At 38.5% G+C, this 23467-nt stretch overlaps 1 protein-coding gene across 1 annotated transcript in view; it reads right to left on the minus strand.

Annotated features, from left to right (window-relative positions):
• dpr8 (defective proboscis extension response 8) overlaps positions 1-23467 on the minus strand; it is a 541693-nt gene that overhangs the window by 1094 nt on the left and 517132 nt on the right. Inside the window, exons 4-5 of the mRNA XM_083119818.1 lie at positions 12360-12487; positions 7035-7203 (exon numbers count right to left, since the gene is read on the minus strand). Of these exons, the coding sequence (XP_082975944.1) occupies positions 7035-7203; positions 12360-12487 (297 nt within the window). The remainder of the gene's footprint in view (positions 1-7034; positions 7204-12359; positions 12488-23467) is intronic.

Genomic DNA, 23467 nt, shown 5'->3' on the forward strand with positions numbered 1-23467 from the left:
ACCACGTTCCGGTCGTCCTGTCGTTATTCTTGTAACCATCACGTATATCGTAAAGCCGATCTCCGTGGCTTGGGTTAGCACGTGGGTTCGAATTCCGGCCCGTTGTTTTTTGTGAGCGTTAATTCATCAATTCGTCATATCATCACTCATCCCGATCTTCGCTATTAGCCAGAATGGTCAGAAATGCGAAGTAAAGAAACTAAATCAATCTATTTATCCCCCACCAATGTATCCCCCATTCATTAGAAGCTTGGTGAACGTCAGAAGCGCCTTCAGCAGGGACGAGGTCATGAAAAGTCCCACCCTAGTTCGCGCAGCACTGGTATCCAATCTCGGTCTCCGGGAGATCCGAGAAGGTAGCCGAATGTTAACCTCTCTTCCGCGTAGTACACTCCGGTAACTGCAGTGTTGCAGACCAACGAGGCTCTGGCGTCCGAACCTAAGGCCAGTATATACTTCTGCAGGGCTGTGTTTTGTCCTTATGTGTGCCGAGTGCCTCTTTACAGCCTAAACTTTTAACATGAGTAAGAAGATTTTAGTTCCCAGAGACAAATCTTGATTTCAGTTAAGGTAAGGAACTGGGCCCAGTATGTGATAGGTGGCAAACAACTCAGGTGGTGACGCAAAAAGAGTCTCAGACGCCATATCGACTTGAAAACCGCGGAGACAAAAATAGGGTTCCTCTGACGTGAAAGTTGGCAACCCTGCTAACGATCCTCAAGCAGGATTAAGTAGAGTATCCGATGCATCACTTTCTCATCTCTTTCCCTATAGTTTTAATACATGTTTAATCTCAACTTTATATAGGTGCTCAAGGTTTGTTCTCAAAGTATAAGTTGACTAATCCACAACACGCAAATTCTCTTCCCCCAACCTACTTTTACGTGGTTTAGAACACAGGAGGGCAAATTAGTACATGAAATCTGAGGTTCCTTATCTCCCTTAATAACCGCATAAGAAAAGTTCACGGATGTATTTCAAAGGCAGTCAGTTCAACATGCTAGAATAATGCTGTCGTAGCATTTGTGGCTGTTTTGCATTTGCACCTTGAGGGCGAGTCAAGACTCCCAAACCCACCAATGAACAAGCAAACCGCTGACGTCATCTCAACCCATTACCAATCTCTAATTCTCCAGCGTACGCTTTACGCTGTTGGTAGGCTCGCTACCAAATCCTAATTATTATTTTAATCCAAATTTAATCTCAGCTAGATTAATAGGAACTCGCTGATAGCGCCACAAAAAAAACGAAGCATGAGGCAGGCGGGAATATTTTTCTCTAATTTTGGTGTCGCTTTTGCCCGTAAAATGCACTCTTTTCGAGACATTGAAGTTTTTTTCAAAATTTTCAGAGATTTCCGGGGATTTTCAGCGCCAACTTTTACAGTTCTAATAAATTTGCATAATATGTTCTTCTTCTGTCGACGTTTCAACAGTGATACGTAATGCCTCAGTATTACGTATGTAATAACATATTTTTTATTTGGCATCGGATTGAATACTAGGGTGAGATCCTTACGTATCTGATGAAAATCGGCAGAAATAAACGAACTTTATAAGGTATATTTGGTCATATTTTACCAATTTAGTGTTTTTACAAAATATTTCTTCAATTTTCTCGTAACAAGACATATTTCTGAATATTTTCGTAATTGTCTTGCATAAAAGCGGTTCTTTTATAATGTATATTTCGTACGTCTAGCGCAAAGGATAGTTTATATTATCGATGGTAGAATAAGGAAATTACAGTCAAAACAATTAAAATCAGATGCCGTCTTTTCTTACCAACTAATAATACCCTCATTCTTTTTTATCCCGCCGACAATTGATAGCAGTGGGAACATTATTGAGGAAAAATGTTCTCCGTCATTTTTGTGTGGGCACGAGAATCACCGTAAGCAAGTTTAAATTGTTCTCATTTAATCACCTTCTTTTCTTCTAAAAACAATCAGTCAAAAGTAAAAATAACACTAGGTACATTATATATAACCAGGCACGTCGCGTGATAATGTTCGCACGAGCACGTGAACACTCATGTATGTGTCTTAAATTACATACATATTAAATGCACACACACACACACACACACAATTTACTCTGACACGACTTCTTTCACGTCTGATAACTTTTCTAGATAGTTGGTAACACTGACTCCCACGGTGTTCCACGGAGGGCATTGAACACAATTGCTGTGCATGTTGCATAAAACTGACAGCTACCTGGGCTGCTGGCCACTATACCCAGAAAATGTTCACTTCCCTGTGCGAACACTGATGCAAGCGGCAATAATTCTTATATTCGGCACCAGAGTGCAGCATATACAAAGATTGTGTAGGAGGATTCGAAACGGTGTGTGCTACATAGTTGCAAACTTTGGTGAGAATTCTCTAAACCTGGCGTATTTTAAGGGGAGAGGGTCAATTTCCCCTAGGTCCTTCTTGTATTACTTCAAATATAGCGTGATTTTGGGGGGGAAATTGTTAAAAATAAATTGAACTGTTATTCTCACTTTTCAATTGAAGATGAAGTTACAAAGGAGAGGAGTAAATCTGCATCAGTACAAAAACATTATTGTGAACACTCGTATGCGAACCGCACGCGACGCCACTGTATATAACCCCTGCTCTTTCGGCAATCGAGTACGGGAGTTTCAAGAGCGCTTGTTGTGTTTGAGCCACGCACGTATCAGTGTGTATACTCTGTCCCGGTTATCTCTGAAGCATGAGAACGAAAACAAGCCTCTGGGCAAGTAGTGATGCGAGACTGCTCTACCAATGAACACGTGAGAGGGAAAGGGATTGCATGGAGGGGAACGACAGCAGTTATCAGCATTCACTGCAGCGTGCATTGCTTCGCTCTTTGTAACATGTTCTGACAAAAATTTTGTAGGCTGTTTTTCAGATTCTATATATTTAAAATCTGCCTAAAAACGTTGTGTTTGTGTATTCATTGCCTAGATTTAACAGAGCTGTAGCACTTATACTTTAGTTTCCACATAGGTGTAAATCTGACATATTAGTAAATTAATCAGGATAATTGCAGTGAACCTCACAATTTTCCTACTACATTCTTCGCTTATAGAGATTCTGACTTCGTTTAATACCCAACCCCCACCTTGGTCGATCTTCCCTGGAAGATACTGACTTCCCATAAATTCGAAAGTTCAGTTGTGCATATTTTTTGGCTTTACAGGGAATACCCCTACCATAACAGACAAGTTAAAGATGTGCTTTGAACATTTTGTGAACGTCCATCCTGTCCATTTTGTGAAGTGTACCTTATACAGCCCGTAGAAGTTTGCTCTCTACACCTCCGGCACATTTACTTGTCCTCCCATGCACATGGCGAGTCCTTAGCAGCTAAGATTTTTCTGTCGCCATGTTTCGTGCTGACGCTATCAAATGCTTCTACTTCGACATTGCACTTTCGACCTCGAAGTCAAATATGACCCTTGTTAGTAACGACATAATGACACTGCATTGCAAAGTTTCATGACCATCAAAAGCTGATGAAAGTTTGAGGCAGCCTTGACTACGAAGTGGTTGGTTGCATAATTGCAAGGGTCCTCCAACGTAACGATTATCGTAAAGGACTAAAGGGTTTACCTACAGAAACTCTTGCACGCGAATTTTCTATGCACAGAAACGCATTCAGAGTATTTATGGTTTTATTTAAAACTTTCTTGGCAATGAAATTGTTTCTACGTCAAATATTACACAATATGCACAACACAAAAAAGTGCAGAAAATCTAAAAAAAAAAAAAATATATGATATCACTAAAAATACGTACAACCTATCGAAATACTTAAAGACAAAGTTAATATGAGATATACGAACATTATTCTCCCTTATAAAAACGAAAAGGTTCTTATCACATATTATATTTTTAAGATTATCTGCACTTATTTATGTCAGATATTATGACTTGAGCATATGGTGTAATATTTGACGTAGAAATAATTGCATTGGATACTATAAACCTTTTTCGAGCAGGCCTCATCTCCAGGAATCTATCAACTCGGGGCAAGCCCCGACGCCTAACAACCTGTTGGGTGAGATGAGTCAAGGCAAGGATACTATAAACCTTTTCCTGCTCCCCCAAAATAGGCAATAGTTAGGCTGGATAGTTCCATGAACTAACCGATTTCTACCTATGCACTTTCTGCTACTTTAGCTAATGGTACATAAAGACAATTTCAAGATTTCATATATTTTGCAACCACATACATTTTATGTATTTTAGATAGGGTTACAAATGTATATGTAATACATGCAAGCATATTAAGAAATTAAAGAGAATCAAAAGACTCTGACTAGGAGATAATATTCAAGAACTAGGATAATATTGGTTTCCTTTATTGAGCTGCCATCTGGCGGACAAAAATGTAAACTATAGCTTTCTTACGTAGTTACTGAAACAAAAGTTAAACACTCTTTAAGGATGCCGACGTCCACAGGAAAAATTCAGTTAATATGGAATGCTTTGTTTGTTCTCAGAATCATGCTTTAAATTTGTATTTTCTCTTTGTTCTCTTCTTTCTTTTCCCTTAGTTTTCGTCTTGTTTTTATAACGATGGATTTCTTCTTGCTTACTCTCTCCCTCTATAGATTTTCTATCCTCTTTCATTTCTCACTCGCGCGCTAACTTCTTTCTCGATAACTCCTTCTATTTTTCTCTCTTTAGATTCTTCTCTTATTTTCTCCGTCTCTCCTTCCTTTTATTTCTTCTTTCTCAAACTTCATTTCAGTCCTTGCCTGTTTTGAGCTGCTATGATTTCTTTCTCCATCTTCTCTAGATTCTTCTCCTCGTTCTCTTTCCCTTCTCTTTTCTCTCTATGTCGTTTATTTCCTTTGGCATTAGCTTACGTCTTTCTTTCTTTGTTTCTCTATTTCAAGCTTCATTTTTGCTCTCACATTTATTCACTTTGTCTATCATGAGCTTCTTTAATTTCTCTCTTTTTCTCTCTCTCGTCCGCTTTATTTTCTTTCTCTATCTCTATTATCTTTATTTTCTTCTTTAAATTGTCTCACTCTCTGTTTTCGTGTTCAGTTTCTATACCACCTATGCTTTTCTAGCTTCTAAGGATCCAGTATATTATGGAAGGAGAGTAAAGACATTCCGCATTTTCTGTAATTTATTCGTTGGGGGAACTGACCCATCCTACTCGCTGGTGCCGATTTTGTTATTGGAAAATAGTAGTGAAAAAGGTACATTCTCATAAGACCTGGTCACTACAAAAACTTAGTAACGTGGCTGCTGCTATCAAAAATACAATAAAAAGGAGGGAAACCATTGGAGAGCAAGACTACGATTTTGTTATCCGCAACCTCCAAATATATAACTCCGGACTTGACACTGTTGCAAAAATCTGCTTGACGTACTGAATACAATAAAAAGCAGCAATACCTACTCTCTAACCCCTGTGAATTCTTGACCGTGTCATCAAAACTTTGAGCCAAATCCCTTCAGTGGGCGCTCAGGCTTGATCTTCAAGAGCGCCGTCTTAACTAGCATCGACACTTTCCCAGCTTCCATTTTGGTTTATCTCACATCAAACCATCAACAACAGCGACGCACTTTTTTTATTGTCGCATCCGTTTCCGGGATGAAAGCGGGAGGGGGCTCCAACCCATCAACGGATACATTTTAAAGCGCTTTAAAAACTAAGCAACTGACATTTCGCACCTTCTGGAGCAATGGGTTTTTACGGTAGTCGTTTCGCAACGTTACTTTCCCTGCCCCCTTTATTTTTTCATTCCGGACGCTGTAAAAAAAGAGATCTTTCTAGCAGCTTGCATTAAAAAGATATCTTTATTGGAGATCTTTGTTGCGGGACTCGCTACACTTTCCTTGTTTCTAAGATCGTTTCAATTTTCGTTTCCTCTTCTTCTTCTACCTCCTGGGAGGAGGCCTCCGTTGTCACCACCTCCTTCCATGGGGCATAAAAACAGGAAGGTGCTAGATAACCTCATATTATAAAGGATGATAAAAACAGTTTGAAGCTTCTCCAGGACAAGGCACCATCGAAGACTTCTTCACAGTTAATAAGGGCAAATGTACACAACTTGATATCCATGGTAACAGATGAATTCCACTTTTGGTAGGCAAAAAGTAGGAAACCTTCAACGTATTTGAGTTACAAAAAAAAACGCTAGGCGCACCTGACCTGACCTGACCAACCTAGTCTACAGGATCCTTAGCGACTGCGCGGCAGTCTTCTCTTACTTGGAAAGAGCTGTCGACCACCCAAAGGGCGAGTATACATGTGTATGTGTGTGTGTGTGTGTACCATTTGCGTCACCCACAAAGATACAGCTCGTTAACTGTAGTAGCTGGAAACTGTGAGTAGGTAAGTAAGGTTACATTCTGTCTCGAGAATCTGTGGAGCAACGCCGGGAATAACGGTAGAGAAGGGGAGAAAGCGAGTTGGCGAAGCGCTGCTGCAAACGACTGATAGCTGCAGTCGCATTGCCCCCTCTAATCAATCCCTTTTCTTCCCACTCGTTCATTGGCTAAACGCTCTCGAGTCAATGAATGCGCAGAGGACTTGTTTTTGTTCGCTTTTTCGACAGACCCCTGAGACAGAGTATATCTGCACTTAAGAGTTTTTCTTTGTGACGAGGGGTGTGGCTTGTACAACCCTTGTGTGTTGAAAGCAGAAACCATTTATGAACACAGTCTGATTGTTCTGCGTCAAATTTTGTGGAGTAAGTATGGAATTCTATTCTCGACTCGGGCGTACGAAATTCAAACTATGTTCTTCTGCCTAGTTGTCATTAGCCAAAAGTGGCAAATACGTGGCATAAAAATAAGTATGGCGATTGGGAAATGCACACAAAACCAAAATAGAAGTGTAAAGTTTCGTGCGTGGAAGTGAAAGGTGGTGTTGAAATTGAAATATGTAGAAAAATCTAGACAGAATCTAAATTTAGGATGAGAACCGGAGGTATTTCTTATGGAAGAATCAAAGAAAACAAGAAAATAGTTCTGGACAAGCTTGGCAGCAAAGGTGGTTGATCCTCTATGAACTTACCATTAAGTATATGCACCCTTACATTGGCAGGGTTGGCGTTGGAGGGTGAGCACGTGTAGAGCCCGGAGTCCGTGGGGATGGCCTTCTGGATGAGCAGGCGGCTGGTCGTTGTGGGGCCCTTCTCGGTCACCAGGCTGATCCCCCCGCGCGGGGAGTCGAAGTTGATCACCTGCAAGAACACCGGGAGTCATTTTCGAATCAGTATTGCCACATCAGGAAAGTACTCACAATGAACAAGGTAAAACCAGTAAGATTATTTCAGGTAATTTCAACTTTCTTAAGTGGAAAAACACTTTTGCTGAAGTGACAGAGTTTCCTAGAGATGCAAGAACAGGGTGTCTACCAAAATAACAAATCCAAAATTCTTGAATTTTTCATGACTTTTTCTTTACCTTTCATTCGTTTTTCTAGACTTTCCTCCTCTCTTTTAAACATTTATTTAATCGCCCTCTACTTAGGTAGAGATGGAAATTAAGGAAATATATATTTTTATTCAATGGAAAACCCCTACCAGAAGCTCTACTGTAACAAGAGATTTAGAGTTGATTTACTTTGTTCTACAAAAAAAAAAGAAAAAAGAAAAAGAAAGTTCTAGTTCCAATTGCAAATTTTGCGCTGATCTGAAATCTGTATTTAGATTTTCTCTGTCAGGGATAGTTTACGAGTAATCGTGATTTTAATTTTATCTAAAATTCTTGCAATGGTGAATACTGAGTGAACTCATGGAATAATTTAATCATCCTTTCTCGAAACCTAGTATATTATGTTAATGCGATATGTGACACAATATTCGCACACAGAATTGTTTTATAATACTTATTTTCAAAAAATACATTTGTTTTGCAATTTATAGTGCATATAACTAGGGCTCGGAAGTTGAGGAAAAATTCTTCTTTTCCCTAGTGTCCGAAGACGAGGCCCAACATGTATGTTCATTTTGGGTCATTGTAGGCCAGAAAAGGGTGGGTTTTATTTGTCCTTTCTTGCCTTTTTCGGCGTTTCTTGGATTATTGGTCCTTTTTTAGCCTTTTTTAGGTCTTAACGGATTTTTTTTCAACTTCACTTTCTTTCGACTACGTTTTTACTGCCCATTCTCAATTCGAATCATCATCAGTTCATCACCTCTTAAACATCCTTTCTGTAGTAAAGAAATAAAAAAAGAGAGAAATAAATATATTTGAACCCATCCCTGAAACGAGAGAAAAACATTTTTGGACGACTTAAGCAGGTACAGTACAAGATCCCTCAACCGTATCGTGTGTGGAAGGTCGCTCTGTAAGTGGCAACTTTCTCTTGTTTTGAAGATTTCAGCACGGTGTATACGACCAGACAGCACGCGCCTGCAAAGATCTCAAGATGCCGTGCAGAGGGAGGGGGTGGGGAGGTTAAAACTGAACTTATTAATTAATTTGGATCACATTTACACGTCCTTTTTTTTTCGTTTTTAGGTCCTTTTTTATATTTTTAAGTCTTTTTATAGGTCTTTTTTTGGCAATTTATAGGTCTTCAACTTCCGAGCTCTACATATAACATTACACCCATGCTCTTTTTTTCCTTTTGTCTGTTAGACATGCTTCAAACTCTGGATTTGCTAAAGTTCTCTAACTTGAGGTCCCACAAAGTACCTTTCTTTCGATTTGCTGGTGAAAGACGAGGCAATTTGTTGGAAATACACTTAAATCTTTTTCCAGTTGTGTCCATATCCTTTACAAATTGTTTCGTAAGGCCTAGCTTGGTGTGAACAGGGGGAAGAGGAACATCACACGCTGTATAATTTTTCTCCCACTTGTCAATTTCGTTGAGACCAATTCTTTTTTGTGTAGTGGTTCTTTTGTCACGGGTATACCACTTGCAGAGGAAGCAGGTATACTTTGAGTAGCCATGTTGCATTCCCAATATCATTGCAACTATCTTAAAGTCGCCCATTATCTTCCACGTATGCTCATTATATACCATGGATTTCTTCTCACATCCCTGGACTTCAAGGAAATCGGTAAGGATGGAAAATATTGGATAGATCTTGCCTAGGATAGGGACAGATGCAAGGCTTGTGTTGCTGCAGCCATAAGCCGTTGGGCTTAAGAAGCTAGAGAGTGAGTTAGTTAGCTTCTAATATCTCACAGGTTTCTGTGTGACATCAAACAAACGTTCATTAAACCAATAACGTCGTTGCGATCAGTCAGTAGGTGCACAGTTTCAACATAGGCACGTTTGCCTAAATTTAGCAATGTTTGTTCTGGGGTGGATATCATATTGATCGATTCCAAGGTAATGTTTGTAGTAATTCTTCATGATAGATTGAATCCTCTTCTTCTGCCTTGCAAAGGCGAACTCTCCACTCCACAGATATAGCACAGGTTACCTGGTTCATTTCGACAGGCAAATAATATCAACTTAAACACAAGCTGCAGACACAATGCTTAGTATTTTGACAATAACTTGCAGGTACATCATGTAGCTTAGTAACAGAACTGCCAACATCTTAAACAGAAGCACGAAGCAGATGTTGCCAACTGCTCATCTGACAATTCCCTGCATTTACCACGAACGGTGAATCTGAGTAAAATGAGACTCTTTATTTCCTTATAACTAAAAAATTCTAATTACGGATTTGAATTCCCCATACCACATTCCTTCAGAAAAACGTATTTTCACATAAGAAACAAAACCATTGTAGAACAGTGTTATTAATGCATGCAAAAATTAATGCTTCAGACTTAATCCTGAATAACAAATGGTCACATTACATTCCTTAATATTTTTACAAAACTTCACGTATCCAAGAATGTAATTCTTAAGAAACAAATTACACAAATCTTAACCACAACTCAATGCAATTTTAGATTTCCAAATATTCAATTTAATCAAATCCAGTACAGATATATAACAATGTAAATTTACTATACTGAAAAAATAGCATAATTTCTTGACCTTCTCTTGACTTCCTTGACAATCTTGACCGGTAGACACCCTGAAGAGATGTTTACTATAACCATGTACCTGTGTTATTTCAACAAAATTGAGGTTATTTATTGACCAAAATGTGCTTGTTCACCTCCTTGGACCACTATGTGTCGCTACCACCCTTTTCTCAGTGTACATTCAAAAATTAATGTTAGATGTAGTGACTATGCATTCCATTTCTCTGAAAATTTACTTCAAATTAGCATACTCTATGAACATAAATAATATATCAAAACAGTCATTTTATAATCAATATTAAGATCAGTAGCGCCAACTTATCTGGGGATCTGGGGACCGAGCCCGCCCAATATTTTGTCGTATTATTATTATTATTACATTTGTTATGATTTGTGGTTAGTAAATAACATGTTTGTTTTTGAGAAGATAATAATGGTGTTTTTAACCCTTCCTTACCCGTACAGTACTCAAAGCATACTTACGTACTTTGAGGGCACTCATAGGCCCACACTCTTTTTATCACGGAAATTGAAGAAACTATTGTGTTATCAAATCACAGCTTACCTTGTTGTTTATGTAAGTGCAGTTATTTATTAATTATAGTAATTACAAAAACTATAAAAATTAATAACAAATAATAACCAATTATTGCATTGTCATACACATATTTTACCATTCAGCAAAACTCACAAAAAACAAATATTAATTTTAAAGGTGCAGTTACAATAATTACAAAAAATTACCATCCTTACCAACCAATTTCACACTGACACTGGCGCATAGATGTCTCGAATAACGTGCATCCAAAGGGAGTGTCTGATAGGCCCACAAAGTGAATTTTGTCTCCTACGTATATTGCATTTATGTTTTTATGAACAAAAGTAATACAGATATATTGGAACACCCTAGGGAACAATGTAATTTATTTCAATTTTTATAAAAAATTTTGTACTTAAAAAATCGAGAAACTAGAAGTGGCGGGCTGACACCCCCCCCCCCCCTCGGGTAAGCTAAGGTTATCAATATATTGAAGATAGGATATATAAGATTTTGGTGAACTTATGACTCAAGTGTTTGAGCCAACTCAATGTTTTTAAAAATTTGGCGCCCCTGTTAAGGGTAGATTTCTTTTAACAACTACAAAGTTCGCCCATTAGAAAACCGAATTTTCTTTTTTAGGAAAGAAAACAAGTAATTACCTTCAAATGACTTTATCACCTTCAAACTAATCACCAGAGGAGGCAATACACTTTGACCAGCGTTTGTACAGGTCTTGGAAACATTGTTGAAAGTCATTGACATTAAGTGTTCGCAAAATACGCATAACATTTAATTTCATGTCCGCGTCGTCGTCAAATCTTCGCCCTTTCACAGCCATCTTAAGTTTGGGAAAAAGGAAAAACTCAGCAAGCGATAAGTCCGGAGAATATGGAGGGTGATTGATCACTGTCACTGAATGCTTAGCAAGAAGGTATTATTGTACAGACAATGCGGTATGAGGCCGACCGTTATCGTGTAACAGAAACCATTGGTCAGAATCACAGTGGTACTTCCTAACCCGCTTCATCCTGTTTCTGAGTCGACCAAGCACTTCCTTGTAATACCACTGATATATTTCTTTGCTGATATGAAGCAAGTCAAGAGTTGCAGCGTGGTTAAACGTCTATCACCTCTCACCAGTGCAGTGCACGAACTTTCTCCACATTGTCGTCAATCCTTGACGTTGAAGGGCGTCATCATCTTGGTTCATCCTCGACACTTCCACGTCCACCTTTAAAACGACTGTATCAGTCATACACCTGGGTTATTGATAATGCTGCATCACTATACAATTTGTATCTTCTGTAACGTTTCGGTAAACGATTTACCCAATTTGTAACAAAACTTTATGTTGTAACGTTGTTCCATCTTGGTGCGCGTATTTTGTACGCCGCCTGCACACGACCTGCATCTGACGCACGCTTGCCCCGATACCGACTGCCTGTAACAGGTTGAAACATGCACTGACGGGAAGTTTAGATATAGCTCTTTGCAGTGTTGCCAGAATACGGTACCATTTTATTTGGTTCTTCTTATTTTGAGAGTTCGGTTTCTTTATGGGCGGACCTTGTACATACTCAATGACACCCCTTCCCCATATTATACTAGTAGTGCATAGAGTACGTTTCTGCACGTTTACGAAGAAGTTATTTAAGTGAATATGTGCAATGCACATGTTTTTAGTGTACCCAAAAATGTCCCACAGTTTTACAACCCTTTATGTTCAGTCTTTGTCATGAATTTTGTCGCCAACAGGTCAGATTTAGAAACTTTTCGCTAACGTTCGAAACCATGCCTGCATAAATTCTCATATTATACTAGCGCTTTCTCATCTCAAAAGTTCTGGGAAAAAATGGAACTTACCTTTCTATTGTGGCTCCATATCATGGCAGGCGGGGGCTCGGGGGCGAATTTTACTAGGCAGGTGAGGTTTATCGTGCTCCCTTTGTTAATGTAGAGGTCTGGGCCTCCCAGGATTTTGGTGACCGGCTCTGAAAGAGAAAAGATACAGGGTGCTTAAAAAGTGCTGTCACCAAACACAATCGAATATTTTTTTTAGTATTTAGTAGCTACAGGTATACAAGTAATAGTTATTTATTTTGAGAACCACTACACGGAACATCTTCCCTGCATTTTTCTTAATATTTCTGCTACCAGATGCTTCCATTTGGACTCCGAGGTGTAGTGGACATTTTAACGCGCTACGCAGTAACTGCCTAAAAACAGGCAAAAATTTCAAGGAGGGCAAATAATATATTAGGGAAAATAGGATACGAGTATAAGCCGTTGTAATAACTCATAGAGAATCTGCAGAAAGCGGTGTGATTCTGATCACATCAACCCCACCTTCGGCTGTGATCAAGAATGTGTGTGGTCCTAATTCCACACCATACGCCTTCATGGCGTTGTGCAAAGCACAGGGGAGCATTTTACACTTTGACATAAATAAAGATTTGATTTGGTTTATTTAACTTCGCTTTTCAGCCACTTTTGGATAATCGCGAGGATGAGTGACGATATTTATTTATTTGTTTAATTACTACCCTCAAAAGAAGTAAAACCTTCAATTACAGAAAGCAGAAAACATACACAGAGATTGGTTTATACACAAAAACGTAAACAGAACCAATACAATTAACATATACACAAACGTATGATGATTGATGACGGGATATACATGCCCAGACTGCAATTCGAATCCCGAGGCCACTGGCGTCGTACGCGGTGTGCTAACCACTCCGTTACGGAGGTCAAGAAGACCATAATGCAGAAAATAATGGTTTGTTCATGAAATATTAGCAGAAAAGTTACAAGTTTTAGGCAGCGGTCACACTGAAGCGACAAGCGGAACGGGGTAAAACCTTGACCGCGCATGCGCGACCAGCAGACCGAGGCGACGCAATGCACGATATTAAGAAAACGGTCCTGTCCGAATTGACACATGCAGCATGCCGTGTCAAGAAAGGATGCATTTATTTCTGAAGGTTGGTTTCCAAGCAACGCGTGTCGCTGTGGACTGACAATTGCTTTCGGATTTTTCAAAACAGCTTTCATGAAGCAATTTTTTTCATGCGTTGAACACGCGATTCTAAATTGATTAGCCCGATCAAAAGTTCGTAAATCACTTGACAATGTAAGATTTAACACTTCATCAAAAGCTTCATATCTCCCCTCCTCAAATTTAATACTCAATCCTTCCAAGTAAATTTTAAATGTCGATACCTAAAATATTGTATTGCTTAGAGCAAATTTAAGAAGCACACTCAATTTTAAAAAAATGACGGCAGAGATATACGAATTATGAATGTTGCTGAGAATTAACGATGCACATACGCGTGTGTTCTTTATCCCAGAACACAAAACCGTGGATGGCGATACTCCATCTAAAATTCGCAAAGGTGAAGTTTGAATTTCAAATCATCCCGGATGAACGCTCTCTGCTCCCCTGATGGATAAGAAGGATCCGGGAGTTGACGAGAAGAATCGATAGACGCTCCCGTTTTTCCTCAGTTTTTTGTATCGGCTGGGGTGCGGGAGTGTTTGGGGAAGAAAAGGGGGAAATTATTTTCGCTTCTTAGGCTCTATTCTACATAGGCTGTTCGTAAATATCCACATTTTTTTATTAGGTTCGGATATTGTAGGGTTTTGTATACTTATAAACAGTCTTAGTGCCTACTTTAAGAGTTTCAGTTTCTAGTGAACGAGTTCATAGCATACTTTGGTAGCTTTATAGCACTTGAAAAACATCTAGTGCGTGTTTAATTAGTTTTAGAGCCTGGTTTAGTAACTTATATTGGGCTTTAGTACTTCTTAGTACGTACTATAGTAGCTCAGATTTCACCGAAGAGTTTAGATACTACACTCAGAACCGAAAGTGTATGAGCTGACACATATATATTGCGCCTCCCCGATGACGTAGTGGTAAAGTTCTCGCTTTCTAATAAAGGTGTCCCTGGTTCGATACCCGGTGGAGGCACATCGTGATTCGGATTCCACTTTGAACTTTATGTACACTCATGATTAGCCATTCTGTTCACAAAGTGGACTTAGATGCAAAATCAAACAAACAAATATTTTGACTCCAGTGACGCATTAATGCTCATAAACCGCTAATGATGTACTTTGTGATGCATCAAAATACACACAAAAATGCATAAAAGGGTACTTTTATCAGCTTCTGTTCCCTGTGATGCATAAATTGAGAAGATCAAGCAGATCATAGCACAGAAGCCAAAATTGTCTCCACGTAGTAGCCGTTGAACCTATTTTAATACTTTATATCCTATTACAGGATGTAGGGCCTTTATTAGATACCGCAATGAGTGATTTTTAATGCCCGAAATACGAGGAATGGTAGCAAGTTTTACAAAGTCATCATTAAGGTCCGGATTTTTATGTAGGCAAAGCATGTGATAATATATACATAAATATGTAGATTTTATTACAAAAATATGTAAAAATATGTAAGTATACTGAAATATCTGATATGGATTATTCTTTCACATTTCTCTGCATTGTTTTAGGTTCCTGGCGGTAAAATATGTAATTATACTGAATTAATTTCTCAATATTATTATATTTTAAGAAGCTTCTTGAAATAATGAAATTGTAATGTGTTAAACTACATTGGAAAATTCATAATATGATAAACTAATAACATTGAATGACAATAGTTTTGAGTACAGTGTGATCAGTAGGGAGCGGAAGTTGATGAAATGTCATGTTTTTTCTGACATTTCGGACACGATGCCCATTAAATATACAATTTAGTTCTTCGTCTAGAACTGAAAAAAGATAATTTTAAAGTTCATTTTTTTTTTCCTTTTTGGCCAATTTTCAGGTTTTAGGTTATTTTCCCCGATTTTCGGCATTTTTCAGCCATTTTTCGCAATATTCAATGTAAAGTTTCCTCATATTTGGTCATTTCTTTCATTTTGGTAATCTGGAGTGAACACAGGCCTATATACTATATCTCGCAGGATTGCAGTTTACGAGCAAAAGAAATGCTGAACTGGTGACAGTCTTCGTTGGGTAAACTCAGATATTTCAAACAATTTCTGATGTTAAAAATTACTATCCCGAGGAACGTTTTCCTGGGGGGGGGGGCGTGTCTATGAACCCTTTCCCGGATGTGTCCCTGATTTTCGTTTCCCTATTTTTTATACAATTTGTTAAATTTCTAAACAAACATTATCATGCGTGGATGGTGGTAATTCCTTTTCCTTTATAGTGCCACAGAAACACACCACACTACATCACCAGGCAAAGATGCGGGAAATTAATACATTCTACACCAATTCATTCAGTGTATACGACTTTTTCATTAGATTGTTTTAAAATTATTCAATTGATTCCATTGGAAATCGTCGTTGCATATGTTAATTGAATTTTCATGTGGTATTATTTGGCGCTTTTTTTTAAAAGCATAATTGCATTTTGTTTAATTTCCTTTTCATTTCAATTTTTAACGTCATTTTTCCCATTTTTTAGGACATTCTATAGGTCATATACCTATATATTTTTAGGTCATCATCTTCCGCTCCCTGGTGATCAGATAGTTTTCAGCACGAGAGATGCATTCAAATTTCTACAATGCTGAAGAATATTTTCACTAAATGGACAAAAAATAAAATGTTACATTTTAATGGAACAATACATTATTGTGCTTTCCTTTCAGCACGCACCGTGTTAATGTAATGCACAGTAAACGGCTAAATACATTTTGAGAGACTTTCCTTTATATTATTTTCTGTTTTTCATTTTTGGAGAAATCAAACGTTTGAATATTTGTCCCATATTATAGCTCCTTAATCAATAAAAAATAAGAACGATGACCCAAATTCCACATTTTGTTTAATAATATGTAATGTAAACGGGGAAATATGTAATAAACCTCAATATATGTAAAAATTATTTAACACGAAATTCACATATATGGTTCCTATCATCGTAATTCGCCGATATTTGATAATTGTAGTTTATGCTTGACTACATACAAAGGGAAGAAAATGTATAATTATATAAAAATCCGGACCATAGTCATCATATCGCTTGGTATTAAAGGTCAAGAATTTCTTCGGTAAACAAGTCGTGGTGTAACATGCACGCTTTCTTTTCACGCACTTCTTATGTAACACAACCCTTTCTCGACGGATATCGGCAGTTCTTTGTCCGTCACCGCCTCCTCGTTAGAACTAAAATTGTCAGTCCTCATTCATCGTTCCCGTGGCAACACAGAAAACCACTTCATTAAAGGAGAGCTGGGCTTACGTGAGGTTGGGCGGAGAATCCTTGAGTTAGGTGATTTCCCTCAGCGCCCAACAAGCATAAAGAAATCAACTTTCCCGCAGGATCTTTTGCCTTGCCGCATTCTCTCAGCGTCAACGCCATTTCGAGGAAATTTCATTCGCTTTCGCCGAGAGAACAAACATTATCATCTCATTTCTTTGCGGCATTAAAGATGAATGTTGCCTGTAACTCATTTCCTTGATGACGTTACCTCGCAACATTCACAGACAAGATGGCGACGTGGCAGGGTTTCTACATTTGGGTGGGAATTGTCAAACTGACAGTGGATTGAATATCGTGGAAGATACTCTTTAGTACAGTACCATGCTGCAATTAACAGCGACAAAATAAGATCAGGCAGACATAGAGGTAAAATACAGGGTGTTTCAAAATGATTTGAATGACAAAAACACGTTACATGAGCAATACAACATATACCGATCCAATATATCGTGAAATACATTTGAACATATTCTTAATAATAATTATTATTATTTGAACGGTCCCAGTAGTTCTAAATTCTGCCGCCAGGTGTCAGGCTGACCAGTTATAAAATGGCAGCCGTAACTGGCGAAACATTCTTGAACATGCTGACTACGTGGCTTATGCCACAGTTGACACATGGCAGTGCAGGCTTTATCTATCAGCTCGATGGAGCCCAATGCCACTCCCACCATAATCTAAGGGAGTTCCTTAAGGAGAGATTGTCACATCACATCCATGGATTGGGCATGCAGCTAACAATTACCGTATTAACGTGTGCAGAGTAATGAAGGGTGCTCACATTGAGCATTTATGAGATAACTTCGCCATAGCCATTGTCACTTAAACTTGGACAGTTACATTACATATGTCTGAAATTCACATCTTATTTTGACCATTTATGAATAAATTATAACAAGTTGAAATCGTTCAAATCATTTCGAAACACGCTGTACATACATGATCATACGAGGGTCGTTGAAATATGAGAATTTATCTCTCGGGAACACAGAAAAGAATACACGTAAAGGTGCAACTTCTCTCCCACGTAGTAGTCCTGGACTGCATTTTGCAGACTAATGAGACTGTGGCATCTGGACTCATAGCCAGTATATTCCTCTGTGGAACTTTTGTGTGTGCTATGCATGTGTGTTTCTGACTGTCCTTTTATCAATTTCATATTATCATCATTCATCTTTATCTTTTCGATTATCCAAAAGTGGCAGAAAAGCGAAGTAAAATAAATCAGATAGCAAGTAAGGATGTAGAGTGTGTCATGTTAGGACATGTTCCAGATTGTCACTAATTGGGGGTCCCCTCTGTTGCACCAGTCAGTCATGATCAGGATGTTAGAGTGACGTGTGCTACTATGCTTCGAGTGTATGCTGCTCGTTCTAGCGTTATTCGCTCGAGCGGAAGAGCTCTCAATTCCGTCAACCATCTAGCGCCGTCCTTCCGAACTATCTTGCGCACGAACGAAATTCTCTTCATGCAGCACTCTATTTTATTACTAGTAAAATGGAGGGTAGATATATGTACAGGCTGCACATCTGTTATTTACTAATCTTAAATTGGACTCAAATGTTCCCCACAAAGTCGATATTTATGTAAATTTTTGGGGGGGTTGTCCGACGAACATATTAAAATGGGGGGAAAATTTGCTCTCGGGAATACAACTAAGGTATAATAATGTAAACTGGACAAAAAATGAAATAACACCCTAATATACTATGATCACTGGCAGATTAATGCACTTCTCTCATGGAGATGCATGACTTGTTATTGGCTGTACCCCGCTAGGTTCCTTGAAGGTTATTAGTTTAAGGAGGTTAGCTTGGTTTTAGACGTCAGAGGGTATGTACATCATTTACTCTTGTTTATTGACGATCTAATAACAAGTCCAGATATCTCCTTGGGAAAAGGCGACTCCCTTCGTCCCTAATACGCCAATGCAGTTAGTTGAGTAGTTGAAGCACTACTAAAGAACTGTTATGCGTGGTTGCAGAAAGCAAGGGACAATATAGGCCACGCCAAAAAAGAAAAAAAAGCATATCACAAACAGAACACGAATGAACCCACAAGATATGGAAGCAAAAAGTAGGATCCGTCACCGAAAAACTTTCCTGGGAAGCAGCGAGAAGAGATAAAGAAGAAAGGTGAGGTGGTAGGCATATCAGCTGTTTTATTCTGTTAGGAGTACGAATTCAATTTTGGCTGAGTATACTCGTGGCTGGGAAGGAGAGAGCCTTCTCGCGCACTTTGAAGTCAGGAGAAGAGGTACGGAGGAGGAAAGGGGTTTTCAAGAGAGTCGCGGGGCATTGTGGGAGGTCGCGTTGATGTTCTTGTCATCTTGTTTTCTCCGGTCCTCTCCTGAAAAACGAACCTGGCAAGATCGAGGAACAATCCGGGATGCAGAGGAACCTCGAAACGCATACGCTGGTTGACAGGGACGCCGTTTCCAGGAGGCTGGGAATCTTCTATCAGTTGCTGGTGCCAAGAACAAGGAACGATATATTCTCACATTCGCAGATCAATATTTTGGTTTAATTTTCTAGTGAGATCCCATCTTTATCATTTAGAAATGAAATTTATTTCATCTCTTTGTTCATGTTATAGTATTGCATTGTCTCAACATATTCGTTTGAGTTTCAAACTTCTTTGAATGAATTTCTCATCTATTGCAGTTATTGTTCTTCTCAGAGTGAATTTATATTTTACAGTGGCCCTTGTCAAACTGAATTTCTATTTCGCCTCAATTAGTTTCTATTTTGTGATGGTAACTATCATCTCTAAATGGATTTCTATTTTTAAGTCTATCCAATTTCTATTTGTGAATTAATATTGTATTTATATTTTAAGGTGCTTCTCTAAACGACGTCTACATGGCCGTGGTCGTAGAACTTCTGTGAGTGAAATTCTATTTTAAGGCTGCTATAGAATTTCTGTGAGTGGCTTATTATTCTACGGTTGATATAGAATTTATGTGAATTTCTATTTTTCCGTTGTTATAGATTTTCTGTGAGGGAATTATATTTTATGATGGTTGTCGAATTTCTGTAAATAAACTTCCATTCTATCGTGGAATAGAATTTCCGTGAGTGATCGGGGCATATAAAATTTATACAAGTGAATTGAAGACTAAAATTGGTAAACGCTCTAAGTGCCAAAATAATTCAAACACTGTTTCCCACGTTAAGCTGTGAAATGTGCCATGCTTTATAATGTGGTAAACGTGAAAAGTGGCTGGTAGCCCTGTAAGCAGTTCAAATGGCGTGTAAAGAGGTCACTAGTGTGAACGTTCTTACGGGCTGATGTGCGGAACGATGCGATTTCCCAACACTTTCGCTTTTGGCACTTACAACGTTTACCACTTTTAGTCCTCAATTTCTATTTTTACGGTTGTTACAGATTTTTTGTGAGTGAATACACACACATATATACTATATATATGCTGCTTATCGAAGTTCCCTACATGAATGTACTTTTTATGGTGATTATCAAACTTCTCCTACTGTCAATTAATTTCTGTTTTACGTAAAGCGTAGTTGTTTTCTGCACACAATCAATTCTGAAACATTTTTCGATTATGGTGGTTATTGAACCTCTAAGGATTTAACTCTTTAACTCTTTCGCATTTATGAACAATAAGGTTTATGAGCGATAAGCAAAATTAAATCATGCAGCTGTACATACTTGGCCCTTTGACCAATTTACAATCCGCTTGTCTTGGCCTTACTTGGGGTCTCCTACCACTATATTTCATAACCAGGCTCATGTAAACTTTTACTTCCTCTATGAATTTTACACGGTGTGCTCACAGAAGTCTGATGATTTAATTATGCTAATTATATATATATGACTCGCGTACTTTCGGCGTGGCCTTCTGCCACGTCTTGTACGCTCGTATGCGTGACCTGCGGCCACGTTGTGGGCAAAATCACGTTACAGATGGGGTTCCTCAATGATCTTAATGGCTTTGAAAATGTCTGAATCTTGTATTGGATGATGGGGAACATGTGTATAAGTTCGCTAATTTGAAAAGTTTAGTAAGTAACTTTATGCGTGTATGGGCTCTAATAAGGTACAAATATTAAAAATATTATTGTCTATTTTCTTAATAATGAACTGAGTAAATAATAAACGTTTCAAGATAATTAGTTGGATGTTTTGCATAAACAAATTCAACAGCGACTAGATTGAAAACGCAATATTTACGTCTATTGTCATTTTCACATTTTTTAACGTAATTGAATAACAACTGTTTTCCGTCATTCCCCTCAAATTCCTACGTTGCCTCTGTAATAAATTCTGATGCTTGTATTTTGAAATTCGAAAAGTCTAGCATAATTCCCTTACAGTAGTTTTCGGGGTGAAAATAAACTTTTTTTTTTAAGTTCACTAGCAACGTCCGATTCCATGGACAACAACAAGCACGCAAGCTCCAAAGAATTGTTTGTTAGTATGCCTCTAAACATTTAGTTAAAACAAGCACGACGTAGATATTTTCGCATTGAGTATAACAATATATACGTAATTGTATCTGGGCTGAATCTTCTTCTTATGTAGATGTCATCCTTGTTTGAGGCGCCTTTTCAAAAACAGTTCATTCATGTGTGTGTGTGTGATCTGTGAGAAATATAATGTAGCTAGACAATTAAGAATTGAAGGAAACAATGTGTACTGCAAAAAATGACTGTGGCAACGGGTTGCTAAGGACATGAAAAAGGTCACTTTCACCCTTAACAAAGGGCAAAGTGAACATTTTTTAAAATTTCTCGGTCTTTTGGGACAATTTTGTGGGGGGGTTTTATCGGGCATTTTTTGGCTCCGGGGCTTCCTTCAAGAAGAAGATTTATGTCAGTGAGTGAGTGAGTGAGTGGTGGGATTGGGGCTTTATAGATATTGGATATATAAATGATTCAGTTCAGTGTTTTGTATCGAATTTAATTAATGTAATTTAAGTAACGAATGCGTTTGAAGTATTATAACAGTAAGCGTGAAACGCAAATGTTCAACATTCATGTGAATTTCGAAATTAAAGATTAATTTGAGGTACTTAACCACAAATGACATTAATAATATTGTATACGTCTTCTGCTCACACGTACTCCCAACACACAAATTTCAATTACAATGTCTGTAATACGACTGCAACTTCGACTATGTAACGCAAGTCAATTGCTTTTTTAATAACTTTCGGAAGGCCATGTAACAAGAAAGTTTGCAACACTGGGACCATGGAAGAAAACACAAGCGAACCGAGGCTGTAGGAGACCCTTGGGCCACCATTAAACCCTGAAGACTTTGGAACTGATTCCCGAGTCAAGTGTTACCAAAAATGGCCGCAAGCTGAGGGAAAGGAGGGAAAAGGGTCGGGAGAAAAAAAAAGAGGTGGATTGTCGTTTCGCAGAAAACACCCGCCGAGTCTTCGGAAGAAAATTTCAACCAGTGTGATATTCAAGAGGCAACATCGTAGTCGAAAAACCATTTCGTTTCTTCTTCTCCCCCTCCTCCTCCTCTTCTTCTTCTGTTGGTTTGAACGGGAGGGTGGGACTGTCGGAAGACCTAAGGTTGAGTGGAAAGTGGTAAAGTTTTCAATGGCTCGAGGTAAATACAATGGAGAAGTTAAAGGTTGTACCAAGAAAGAGATTTGGGATGCCTGAAGATAAAAAAAAACAGTTTCTGGGATATGATTTACTGTGATTCCGTTACGCTCTGACTTCTTATTCTATGCGGCGTTACTGTAAAGTTTGATGTTGGGTACTGTACAGGCACGTATCCAGGAATTCCTTTCGGGGGGGGGCTCAATACCATTTTTTTAAGGGGTATAGTAAGAACCTCACAATTGTGTGTTTAAGACCAGAGGTGGCAATTGGGTTCCAAAACGGGGGGGGGGGCGAAGGGCGTTTCAAGGAAAGTTTATTTTCTCTTGGTAGCCAAGGCTCAACATTAAGAGGTCATAATGTTGAGACAAAAAAATAAAAAATGGGGAGCAACTATCCCTTAAATCGTTGCCACTGTAAGGCTATCATTTTAATCAGAACGTGAAATCGGAACATTTTTTACCACTCGACTCCTCTGTTTTCATGCATTAATATTGTGTGCCGGAACCATCTCAGTATGTGGGTTTGTCCATTTCTTCTCATCAGGCATAAACACATGTATGGTGTCTTTGAGTGTTTTTACGAAGCTGTTACACATGCACGGGATGGACAATCCACTCGACAACGCGAGATTCAAATTGTGGGCTGCAAACTGGACGCAGACAGCTCTCGAATATTTCTCTCTGATTCTCTTGTCCTCCCATGTTTGCAGCTCATATAAAAGCCGAAAACCACCAAATTGTTCAGATTCAGGCCTTAGCACTCACAAGTGTTCAAAAATGCCTGTCACAGCTTCCGCTGTCTTGTCATATATCGGCACGAAATAAAGGAAGTCTTCTCGAATACAGGTGGATTATAAAACAATTAATGCACAGTGAAAACCCTTCCTTTCCCCAACACATCTAATTTTTCGTCTCCCAGTATGATGAAATGCTTACTCATTTATCTCCAGTGACGTGCCCAAGGGAGGTTTGGTGAGGTAATAACCCCATTTGACACAGTATTCATTTTTTTTTAAAAAAAAAAAAAAGAAAAAAAAGAGGAACCTCAAAGACAGGGAAAAAATGGCAAAATCAGAACTGACCACCAAAAATAGTA

This window comes from Lepisma saccharinum, chromosome 3 (assembly GCF_977018435.1).
Source record: "Lepisma saccharinum chromosome 3, izLepSacc3.1, whole genome shotgun sequence".
Lineage (NCBI taxonomy): Eukaryota > Metazoa > Arthropoda > Insecta > Zygentoma > Lepismatidae > Lepisma > Lepisma saccharinum.